Source organism: Coregonus lavaretus, assembly GCF_964263955.1.
Source record: "Coregonus lavaretus genome assembly, chromosome: 18".
Lineage (NCBI taxonomy): Eukaryota > Metazoa > Chordata > Actinopteri > Salmoniformes > Salmonidae > Coregonus > Coregonus lavaretus.
In genome coordinates, this window is record NC_140005.1 from 26863852 (window position 1) to 26875998 (window position 12147).

General features: G+C 40.9%; 1 protein-coding gene across 3 annotated transcripts; it reads right to left on the minus strand.

Annotated features, from left to right (window-relative positions):
* Nucleotides 1-3714: 3714 nt before the first annotated feature.
* LOC311145900 (cell division cycle-associated protein 4-like) lies at nucleotides 3715-9438 on the minus strand. 3 transcript variants are annotated; one of them, XM_084182275.1, is made up of 3 exons: nucleotides 9313-9438; nucleotides 5781-5917; nucleotides 3715-5481 (listed from the first exon to the last, which is right to left on the minus strand). In XM_084182275.1, the coding sequence occupies exon 3, from the start codon at nucleotides 5470-5472 to the stop codon at nucleotides 4567-4569; it is 906 nt and encodes a 301-aa protein (XP_084038401.1). In that variant the 5' UTR covers nucleotides 5473-5481; nucleotides 5781-5917; nucleotides 9313-9438; the 3' UTR covers nucleotides 3715-4566. The 3 variants fall into 3 exon arrangements, with proteins under 3 accessions (XP_084038401.1, XP_084038402.1, XP_084038400.1); XM_084182276.1 differs by lacking the exon at nucleotides 5781-5917; XM_084182274.1 differs by lacking the exon at nucleotides 9313-9438 and having other exon boundaries at nucleotides 5781-9166.
* Between the last annotated feature and the right edge of the window lie 2709 nt (nucleotides 9439-12147).

Sequence of the window (12147 nt, forward strand, 5' to 3'; positions counted from 1 at the left end):
TTTACAGTGATCTACTTAACCACTGTATTTATGAATTTTTTAATGTATAAGGACTACTAAATATGCGCTTGAGTTCAGATTTGTTTTGTTCATAATTTACAAACACAATTTATTCAGGGTTGACACTACTCTGGTGAGCAAGTCAGGCCCCAAAAACTACTTTTCACCAAGTCAAATTAATGTATTGTGTTAGAGGTTTCATGATGCTTGTATTTAAACCAAAGTTGATCATTTTAAGATTGATCTATACATCAGTTGGGGTCTCTATAAGCTTCAATATGAGGTCCTAAACCTAGCATGAAAGTGCATCATAGTAGCTGTGTGGGCTAATATAGTCAAAATGTTTGCCTTGGGGTATGTTTAGCCAATGGCAAGTTGAGCAAATTGAAGTGTTTTCTTCCCAAGCACAATGCAAGGCATTATTGCTGGGATTTTTACATTTACATCATTTAGCAGACACTCTTATCCAAAGCGTCTTACACATTGAGGTAACAACAGGGCCTGGCCTATGTTAAAAGTGTAAAGAATGATTAAAATACAAAAATGCGATTGTGTTTGGGTAATAAAGATATGGTAATATTTCCTTCAGTACAGACATGTGTAGGCTGCTTAACTTACCCTGTCCCTTACAACTTACCCCATACCCGGGGTAAGTTGTGCCAAGAGACCACTCTTTTTTTGTACGAGCTATGTTTTCAAATTTGTAACGTTTAAATGAATTCTGATTATTTCCAAGAATACACATCCTGAAATATATGTAGATATCTTTGTTAGAAAGAATACTATATTTCCCTTGACGGAGTGATGCTGAATGTAAAAAAAAATTTGATGAGTCGTTGCTCTCAGAAGACCGTCACTCAGGTAAGTTTTCACTTCATCTTATTAAAATGTGAGGAAGTAAAAAAAATCACACGAATGTCTCGGGCAAAGACGTTGCATTGTTCGCCATGGGTATCATTCACTAACAGCTGTTTCGCTTGTAGGAGGGCTGACGTCCACATAAGGGGGGCGGGACTACATCGTAAAAGGAAAGGACACAGGGAAAGGCTGGGGGACCGTTGCTGCGCTAGACCAGGGTTTCCCAAACTCCAACCAACTTGACACAACTGTGGGAAGCATTGGAGTCAACATGGGCCAGCATCCCTGTGGAACGCTTTCGACACCTTGTAGAGTCCATGCCCTGACGAATTGAGGCTGTTCTGAGGGGAAAAGGGGCGAGTGCAACTCAATATTAGGAAGGTGTTCTTAATGTTTTGTACACTCAGTGTATATTTTATGGAAAATAGATGTTGTTTCTGAACGCTACATCATGCTGCCTTGTTGACAACATGACCAAGCGGCGAAGACTACTGCGCTCCTCCCTCACCACTTTTGCCCGTTCACGTAACTTAATGGAACTCCCTCAATGTTATAATTGTCAGTGGGCGGTCTTAACCACTCACGGGGCTGGGAAATGTGCACCACATTCTCTAGGCTTGGAACTTTTTACATGTGTTGAAATACACTGTATCGAGTCTACTATGTAGTGGTTCTCTGAGTGCAACCCAGAGTTGTGCTACTGTTATAATGGTGGTTGTAACAACCATCCAAACACTGTTACAGATGAATGGAATAGGAACAGTGACAGTGCCTTCAGAAAGTATTCACACCCCTTGACTTTTTCCACATTTTGTTGTGTTACAGCCTGAATTCAAAATGGATTAAATTGAGATTGTGTCACTGGCCTACACGCAATACCCCATAATGTCAAAGTGGAATTTAGTTTTTAGAACGTTTTACAAATTCATTACAAATTAATAGCTGAAATGTCTTGAGTCAACAAGTATTCAACCCCTTTGTTATGGCGAGCCTAAATAATTACAGGAGTAAAATTTGCTTAACAAGTCACATAAATTGCATGCACTCACTCGTGTGCAATAATAGTGGTGAACATAATTTTTTTTAAATGACTACCCCATCACTGTACCACACACACATACAATTATCTGTAAGGTCCCTCAGTTGAGAAGTGAATTTCAAGCACAGATTCAACCACAAAGACCAGGAAGGTTTTACAATGCATCGCAAAGAAGGACACCTATTGGTAGATAGGTGTAAATAAATAAAAAGCAGAAACTGAATATCCCTTTGAGCATGGTGAAGTTATCTATTACGCTTTGGATGGTGTATCAATACCATCCAGTCACTACACAGAAGGACAACCATCTCTGCAGCACTCCACCAATCAGGCCTTTATGGTAGTGGCCAGACGGAAGCCACTCCTCATTAAAATCCACGACACCCCACTTGGAGTTTGCCAAAAGGCACCTTAAGGACTCTCAGACCATGAGAAACAAGATTCTCTGGTCTGATGAAACCAAGATTGAACTCTTTGGCCTCAATGCCAAGCCTCATGTCTGGAGGAAACCTGGAACCATCCCTAAGGTGAAGCATGGTCGTGGCAGCATCATGCTGTGGGGATGTTTTTCAGTGGCAGGGACTGGGAGACTAGTCAGGATCGAGGCAAAGATGAACGGAGCAAAGTACAGAGAGATCCTTAATGGAAACTTGCTCCAGAGCACTCTGGACCTCAGACTGGGGCGAAGGTTGACCTTCCAACAGGACAACGACCCTAAGCACACAGCCAAGACAATGTAGGAGTGGCTTCGGGACAAGTCTCTGTATGTCCTTGAGTGGCCCAGCCAGAGCCTGGACTTGAACCCGATCGAACATCTCTGGAGAGACCTGAAAATAGCTATGGAGCGACGCTCCCCATCCAACCTGACAAGAGCTTGAGAGGAGAATGGGAGAATCTCCCCAAATACAGGTGTGCCAAGCTTATAGCGTCATACCCAGTAAGACTTAATGCTGTAATCGCTGCCAAAAGGTGCTTCAACAAAGTACTGAGTAAATGTGATATTTCAGTTTTTTATTTTTAATAAATTTGCAAACATTTCTAAAAACCTGTTTTTGCTTAGTCATTATGGGGTATTGTGTGTAGATTGATGAGAAAAAAACAACAAATGTAATCCATTTTAGAACACGGCTGTAAGGTAACAAAATTTGGAAAAATCAAGGCGTCTGTATACTTTCCGAATGCACTGTATGCCTTAGAAATGAAGTGGTATTTGCATGTGAAAATATTATGGTGTACATTTGCTCTATTCTTCACATTTTGTTGGTTGTCCACTGATTGGTATGCACATTGGACATCTTACAGTGTATTTCACCAACTACAAATCAAACACAATACCTTGAACTTAGTTTACCTTTAAACTAACAGATACATTTTATCTAATTAAAAAGGAAAATAAAATGACAATTAACTTTGCACCTTTTATTATAAAAAAATATTTACAAAGATGCTACATTTTTTCTTAATATAAAAATGCATATACTTTACAATTGTTAAGATCTTTGAAATTCTAGCTCCTGTTTGAAGCAGAGTGACATCATTCAGAGAGGAGTGTTGTGGTAGTAATGACCGGAGTAATACTGTCGGATTTAACTGGTACGGTTTGCCTGAGTAATCTCTTAATCATGATAAGGAGACATTATGAAAATAAATCTTTACAGAAAGACAGTTGCTTGTAAATTCCAACAAAAAAAAAACTACAACAATAAACCATTTTGATATTTCTATGGATGAATTGTGTACAAAATATCATTTCACAAATGAACTGCATAGTGAATAGTAAACCCAGGCCCATAGTTCTTTTTGAAAAGGGGGGGGGGGGGGGGGGGGGGGGGGGGGTAGACCCATGTGATATATAAAATATATCACAGGGGTCTACACGATTCAGTTGGCATGTTTGTGTCTGTATTTAATAAATAAAATAAATAAAGTAATAACTTAACGGGTCAAACCATAATTCTTAATTTGTAATAACACAAATATCAGAAAATATGGCTTCTTAATGCTGATATCAAGCAAGAGTTTCTGTTAATACTTGAACAAATCTAGTATAGGTTAAAATCAAGCAGGAAAAAACGTGCCTGAAAAAGCAGGACAGTCCCCGTCTTGAGACTTAATTACTTGATACCAAACCATAGGAACACTAGTCGAATCTGGCCACATTAACATTTTAAAATCTCTGTCAGATAAAAAATAAGAGGGGGGGGGGGGGGAATTATATGAAGTCATATTGGTACATTTCCCAAACTGTATGTTGCAAAAAATATATTTCAATATACATATACCTCTATTTCACTAATATTTGTTTTAGTCTTTAGGAAAATGTCCATTGCTTCAAAGGTTTGGATGTTCCGGTCTCAATTCTTGTGTAGTGTAATGACATTGTTCTTCAGTCCATACATAACAATAAATTAAAACAAAACTGGAAAAATAGATTGTATGATAACAGGAAACATAGAAAAGTACGTAAATAAGAAAAATCATAATGGTATATGTTGTAATCTCTGCCCACTTACAGATGCACACCTGCATGTGGTAACACTGAATAAGTTATTGATTTAATAAACCCTCAACATCTGAATGTATAATAATAACACTATATTCATGTACGCACCATGTGCATTGTCTGTAAAGAGTCTTCCAAGTTAGTATGAATGGGAATGTGTTGTTTCTCAGGAGCCCACTATGATCTCCATGATGTGGTCCAGTTCATTGAGGTCTGATCGGCAGCTGGTGCTGGAACTGAGGGGAGAGGGCCCATGGGAGGACAGGCTCTCCAGGAGGTCGTAGGGCCCCATCTTAGGAACGCTCTGTATGCCTGTCAGCACCGTGTCAAGGTCGTAGTAGGACGCATCCACGTCTGAAAACAGTTCCTCCAGGGCAGGGTCGGGGCTGGGGGCAGGGTTTTTGATCTCGAACGTGCCAAAGACCTGCTCTGCTGTCCTGGAGTCCTCCACAAGCCTGTCACTGTCTCCCTCCTCCGATCCAGACCCACACTCCTCACTGTCCTCATCTTCTTCCGTCTCCTCTTCCCAGCAGGGGTCCATGCCGAAGGTGCCTGGCAGGTAGGTGGTTGGGGCTTGAGAGGAAACCGTGGACATGGTCACCCCCCCCTCACCCTCCTCCTCCTCCTCCACCACCACCTCCTCCTCCTCCTCTGCAGGGCAACCCTCTGACCCCACTGCTGGGAAGGGCTTGGGGACCTGCTCGCCCTGGGCTGCCTCGGTCTGCCGACACAGCACCTCGGTGGCCACCAGGCGCTCTGCAGAGCACTGGGCAGCAGCGTTGGCAGCACTCAGGGCCTGGGTCATGATCTGCCAGGTGCCGTCCTGGGTCATCTCCTCCTGGATCTGCCTCACCGTGTTGGCAATCAGCACCGAACGGCACAGGTTGGGCTCCACCAGCATGTGGCACAGCTGCAGCTTGATCAGGGACATGTCCAGCAGGGCCTGCCGCTGCAGGCTGTAGGATGACAGCATCCTCACGGCCACCGAACTCGGCTGGTTCATATCCTCACCGCCCACCGCAGGTTCATCCCCGGAGTCAGAAAACTTGCGCTTCGTGCCCTTCGGGAACATTTTGGCTCTCTGGGGTGAGGGGAGACGGAAAGTGTGTTATTGACAAAAAATCTGTCACACAAATACACATGGTATCATGAAAGACTGTTGTTTTGCAGAATTTTACTTATCAAAAGTACATTCTAAAAATGAATGAACTTATGTGTGGTGTTTGAAGTGTGTGGCATAAGGACAAACTATTAAGGTTATAGGCTAAATTTCAATTGGTAAGAGAATTCTGTGATGAAGAATCTCTACAGGTTAGCAAAATATTAATATAGTGGCCTACAGTATAAATGGCTTGTTGTTTTTCTGAAAGTTTGCTATACCTTTCCTGTTGAGAGGCACAGGCATTAGCATAGCAGCTTGGTCCCGGCTGCAGCGCTTCAGTACTTTTGTACAAGCAACAAGCAGCTTTTGTTCTGCACCCTTTCTGCCCATTTTAGGCCAGTCTGAAGCAAGGCTCCTGCTGGGCGGAACAACCACACTTTTAACAGACCCACTGAACCACCGAAAATACAGCATGTTACCAACCAACTGCCATCACTGCGGTCAAAGTCAGGACAGGTCAGACTTTTCTCAAAAAAACACAATCAGCTCATGTACACACACCATCCCACCCCACTGCCACCTGTCGTCAGACATCTCCTATTTATGGGCAAAAGTGAGTTAACAACTTCACTCCGGTAGTACAAAAGAGAACAGGACACATACTGGGTGAGAAAAGTCAAATGAAACCACACAGGTTTAATGTGATATTATGTTTGAGATATACACACACACCATGCTCTAAAAACTAGAACTGCTAGAATGTCATTACAGGGAAAGGAGGAAAAGTTAACATTAACCTTCCTGATGCTGTATCTGCCTGAATGAGAAGATATCAGAAGACTTGCCTCAAAACAACAGGGGACGGCTGCTGGCTCCAAGGGACAAACAAGCCGGGGAGAGCAGAATAGGGAGAGAACACAGGACAGGAGCCTGGTGTGACTACATTTCCCATAAGACTAAAACAAAGGAACTTCTGTCAGGGTATGCGTCCCCTCAGAGAGAGCTCTGGGTAGGGCATTGATTGGAGTTACTACTCTGCTACATGGATCAACCATCCACGAAGCAACAAATAATATCAAACAGGAGGTAAGTATGCAATAAAGAAAACTAAAACAGACAAGAGACAGTTTCAAAACATCAAACATTTGCAGTTAATATACTGAACAATCATATAAACGCAACATGCAACAATTTTACTGAGTTACAGTTCATGTAAGGAAATCAGTCAATTGAAATAAATTCATTAGGCCCTAATCTATGGATTTCACATGACTGGGCAGGGGTGCAGCCATGGGTGGGCCTGAGAGGGCATAAGCCCACCCACTGGGGAGCCAGGCCCAGCCAATCAGAATGAGTTTTTCCCCACAAAAGGGCTTTATTACAGACAGAAATACTCCCCAGTTTCATCAGCTGTACGGGTGGCTGGTCTCAGACAATCCCGCAAGTGAAGAAGCCGGATGTGGAGGTCCTGGGCTGGCGTGGTTACACGTGGTCTGCGGTTGTGAGGCCGCTTGGACGTACTGCCAAATTCTGTAAAACGACTTTGAGGCGGCTTATGGTAGAGAAATTAAATTCAATTCTCTGACAACAGCTCTGGTGGACATTCCTGCAGTCAGCATGCCAATTGCACGCTCCCTCAAAACTTGAGGCTTCTGTGGCATTGTGTTGTGTGACAAAACTGCACATTTTAGAGTGGCCTTTTATTATCCCCAGCACAAGGTGCACCTGTGTAATGACCATGCTGTTTAATCAGCTTCTTGATATGCCACACCTGTCAGGTTGATGCATTATCTTGGCAAAGGAGAAATGCTCACTAACAGGGATGTAAACAAATTTGTGCACAAAATTTGAGATAAATAAGCTTTTTGTGCATACGGAAATTTCTGGGATCTTTTACTACAGCTCGTGAAAACTGGGACCAACACTTTACATGTTGCGCTTATATTTTTGTTCAGTATAGATTATTTTAACACTATACTAGCTGATAGCAAAAAAGCACACAGTTGATAATAGCAACTTATGCAACATTCCTAATAAGCAATGTCTTGTATCTATTTTAGGGATGTAGGGATCCACTGTTGATATCACAAGGGCACAATCTATCAGTGTGCCCAGGGGAGAACATTTAGCATCGGTCCTACCCTAGTGGACATCTTAGCACTGGAGCAACAAATGCTATCACAAGGTGACACTTGCATTTACTGTATAATTTTACCATTGGAAGTAACCAGGAGAGTGCTTTGACTGTGTTAATGAACCTAACTTGAATGCAGACTTTATGGCCCACCACCTAGCCTAACTATTGCTTTCACTAGAGGGTGGTAATGTGCTTCTAATGTCATTAGCCATCAATAAACCATGATGAAATACTCTGTCACACAATTGGACTGGTGCCCTTACTGAAATGTAAGATTATTTTAACTGCAACAACTGAACAATGCAAATGGCCTGCGTCAGACCACAGATAAAATGTATGAACAGTCAGTTTTTGATACAAACCTCTGAAGTACAAGAACACTGTAAACTTCAGCAAATGTTGATATGTGTTCCAAGTTGCTAGAACCCAAATGATATTTGCATAGCTGCATATTTTCTAGTCCAATTCATGAGGGGTGTTGCCAGGTACCCTATTAAAAATAAAAAAATGTGAGGCAAACATATGAATGTACTCTCTCTGTTTCTCTTTTGTTACCTTAGTGGAGCCTGTCAAAAACAAAGGAGAATGTCTAACTAAGAAGCAAAATACTACACAAGTAACAACAACAACAACACTTGGTTCATGTTAATGTACCAATCCCCCCAAACAATGGGTTTCTACTAAGGAAGTCTAGCTGATTGGATATCTGAAAACAAGGAAAAAGAGGTGCAATCATTATGATGTGACAAGAATGAGTTACTGGTGCAAAGAGGGGGCCTTATTGCTCCTGATAAAACACTGCAAACCTAAAAAGGACTGTTCAATACAAATCTGTTAGGCCGATATCCATGGAAAAAAGGATCAAATAGGTTAATGTGGCTATAAAAACAAAGCATAGATCAAGACAACATACAACACTTCAAGGTTGTCTTTTGTTGATTACTCCAATCAATAAATCTGTCAGTAACACATGTAAGGAGGGAACCTCATTCCTGTAGGATGTCCTTGTTGCAAGTACCCTGTGTTATGTCTCAGTTTACACCACTAAACTTCAAAGAGCAACAGCTCCACCAGAGATCCTCCTCCTCGTCTATGGCTCCACCTAGGAATTGGCTCCCCTCCCCCACAGTACTGACGTCGATATTTCCACGGCCGCTTATGGTTATTTGAATGGAGCAATTAGCTGACTACCCAACAGTGCATCCTGCAATTCATAATAGGTTAATAAAAAATAATTTACAAGATTAAGTCAGTTATTTACATTGCACCCATTGCAATCGCTCGTGGCCTCTGGTAGCTGTACCGCATGCTTTGTCTAGCTCGAGCAAAAGGGAAGCTGGGGCGACAATGGAGATGAGGCCATTTTGAAATAACAAGCTAACTAGACAATTCATACTCATCGAGATAAAACTGGGATATATTATTACAACACCGTTTTCAAATTACAAACTTCATTTTTCCAACTACATAATTTCTCAACTCTCCCAAACTGGCGTGTATACTGCTGCATGAAAATGGTTTAGCTACCTGCTAAATGTGTAGCTAGCTAACATAGCTAGCACCCCCCCCCCCCACCCCCGCCTCACCACTGGTGACACCAGACTAACATTTGATTAGAGTTTCGTGAATAATTATTTCGTATCAATCCTAACAAATAAATACATTCGGCGTACCTTCGTTTATTTTACTTTATTCCGGTGTTGGTCATAAGATCCTCTGTAGGATGCGGAGATCGGGCTGAGATGAGATCATTAATGCCACGGCTTCAAAACTACCTCGTCTTCACTGCTGCTTGCTACGGCCGGGGAGCAGGGAGGGTGGCGGAATGGGGCGAAGGATGAAGGGGGCGGGCTCCATGCATCTTGATCGACATGCTGTCACTTGAATTAGCGCACCAGAACAAAAGGTATACTCTCAAAAGGCTAAGAAATGGCACAAAAACAACAACAACGCAACATGTAAATCAAAGCTCACATGCGTTTCTTCACACAACTGCACAGACTGTAATCAGTGCGGACCTCGGTACATATGGGAGGAAATGGTTAATTCGCAGCAACAACCAAAAAGATTGCAGTGTGAAAAAATGGCCAACAATAAATGCAATACAACTATGATGAGTTATACAGAATGTAATGACATTGAGCTTTTTACTTATTTTAATGTATTTCATTGTACAAAATGTCCAAGGCTGTGGTTAACCAAGGATTCATAAAATAAAAAATATTTTTTACAAATTACTCTGAGTTTGCAGTTAGTGGATGTGCCTGTCCATAAACTCAGTGGTGGCACCATAGGGTGGCACAACACTGTTATTGCCAAAATTGACTGATTTGTCAATGGTCTATCCAGCAGGAAGAGCTGTTGATTTTATATGGTTTTGTAAGGCTGTTAAAATAACCTTATGTCCGTTTTTTCAATATTAACTTTTTGCATTTGTGGGTGCAAATTAGGTTGTGTGAATGTATGCTTTTAACAAAATAAAATACACACATCTAATTTCAGAATACACATTTTAGTCATAAATGTGGTTAAAGTAATCACAAAAACAAGGGGCAAATCATTACTGAGAGCTAAGGCTCCATACAAATGAGAACATAAAATTAAACATATCAACAAATAATTCTTACTAGTAACATACTTACTAGTAACACCCAACGTATCTTTGACTTATCTTTTCATTATTGAATATAGTACTACAATCAAACAAATGCAACTATATACAAATAAATCCAATACAATTATATACATCAGAAACATTCATATAATTACCTGAAACCTATATTCAAAAAGAGACTTAAACACAGTTTGGAATTCCATAACATGTTGAGAAATGTAGGTTTTCTTCATAGGAATTCATGTCATTTTATTGATCCAAACTTAATATAACATTTTTTGTAATTACTACAGTATACTAGGCCTACATTTGTTTTTATCAAAACAGACATTCAACCCCAGAAAAACAGTCAAACATATTTTTATGATGCGTAAAGTGCAATATTTAAAATAAGGGGTTTCACAAATTCTGGGCAAAGCACATACACAGGACACATGCCCTCACCTTAACCCAAACACACAGTCCCCTAACCTTAACAGTATTCAAGATAATGTCATGAAAGTAAAACAAATAAAAATAAATAACCAAACAAAAACATACTTAGTCAGTTGCAACACATTGTTGGTCCCCTGTGAAACCGCTTCTTAAATATTCGTTGGATCTGACATTTTATTTGGTTATTTTACACTACTTCAGGAGTAAGATATGAGTTAGGGGTGGAAAAGATTTGGGATAGAATTGTATTAAATATAATTGTACATAAACTAAAATGAAACTAACTAAGTAATGAATTATGATTGAACCAGTACATCCATGTTAATAACCATATAATAGTACATTTTAAACGTTCAACAAAAATACTGCATAAGGTCATGCATCCCTGAAACTGTAGGGAACCACAACAATCAACAGCTCATTATTTTAAAATAACATATTAATGTCATTAGCAAAACTTCTGCATATAAAACTCTCTAAAAGCATTAATATCAAGTAGAAAACAATTAAACAAACCTTTTCAGCAGCAACGTCTTTCAAGAGAAAAGCACAGACAGCCAGGAGTGTTGCAAAGAGAAGCAAATGGTCTACATTTCAGTGCAAATAGAAATTCAGCAAAAAGGCTCTCCCTTGTCCACTGACTACCACAACCCCATGGCCAAATAAGAATCACATGTGGTCAGAACAACAGGATCGTGTCTGAGGTCAAGATGTGGTCAGTAGAATAATAACATGTGCTTTGCTTGGCCTCATGCAACACACTCTGCTCGGCCACTAGGCCTACTTATGAGTCCTCTAAGGCAGGAGAGCACAATGTAGCAGTAGTAGTATACTGTATATCAAATCTCAACTATCAAAAAGTTAGGGTTAATATGCCGCAGATAACATGACAATACAAATTCTCCCGGACTACCTGTAGAGTGCATCACTAAACCAGCATTCATTAAGAAGAAAAGCTCTCTCTCTCTGGCAGAACCTCAATTGGTTTTGCTCGACTCCTCGTGTCCTCTCCTCCATCCACTGCTCGCCTGCTTTTGAAAAAGGTCAAAGGTAAACGAGGAGCAGAGGCGAGGAGAGGAAACATGGAAACAAATCTGCTTGTATGAAATGAAACACTCCTTCTCTTTATTTTGGAATCCCAAAATACATTTGTAAAGTGATAAAAACAAATTTAGCTAGTTGTGCAAGACATTTTATAGATAAAATGTGTGCATGCTTTTCTCCTTCGAGAAAACAACAGCTGATTCAAAGGGGGTGTGGCAGATTTTAAAACACTTCTGCGCTAGCCGCCAGGAGGATACGCTTGTGCATCCTCTGCCAAAGTAGGTAATTGCGGAGGTGAGCATGCTTCTCCGTTCGCCTACTAACGAATTGACGCTCTCCTCGACCACTCGACCACTCAACCACTCATCGTTTTCCAGGTGACGGAGTAGGATTAGGAAAAGGATGGACTTTTGCC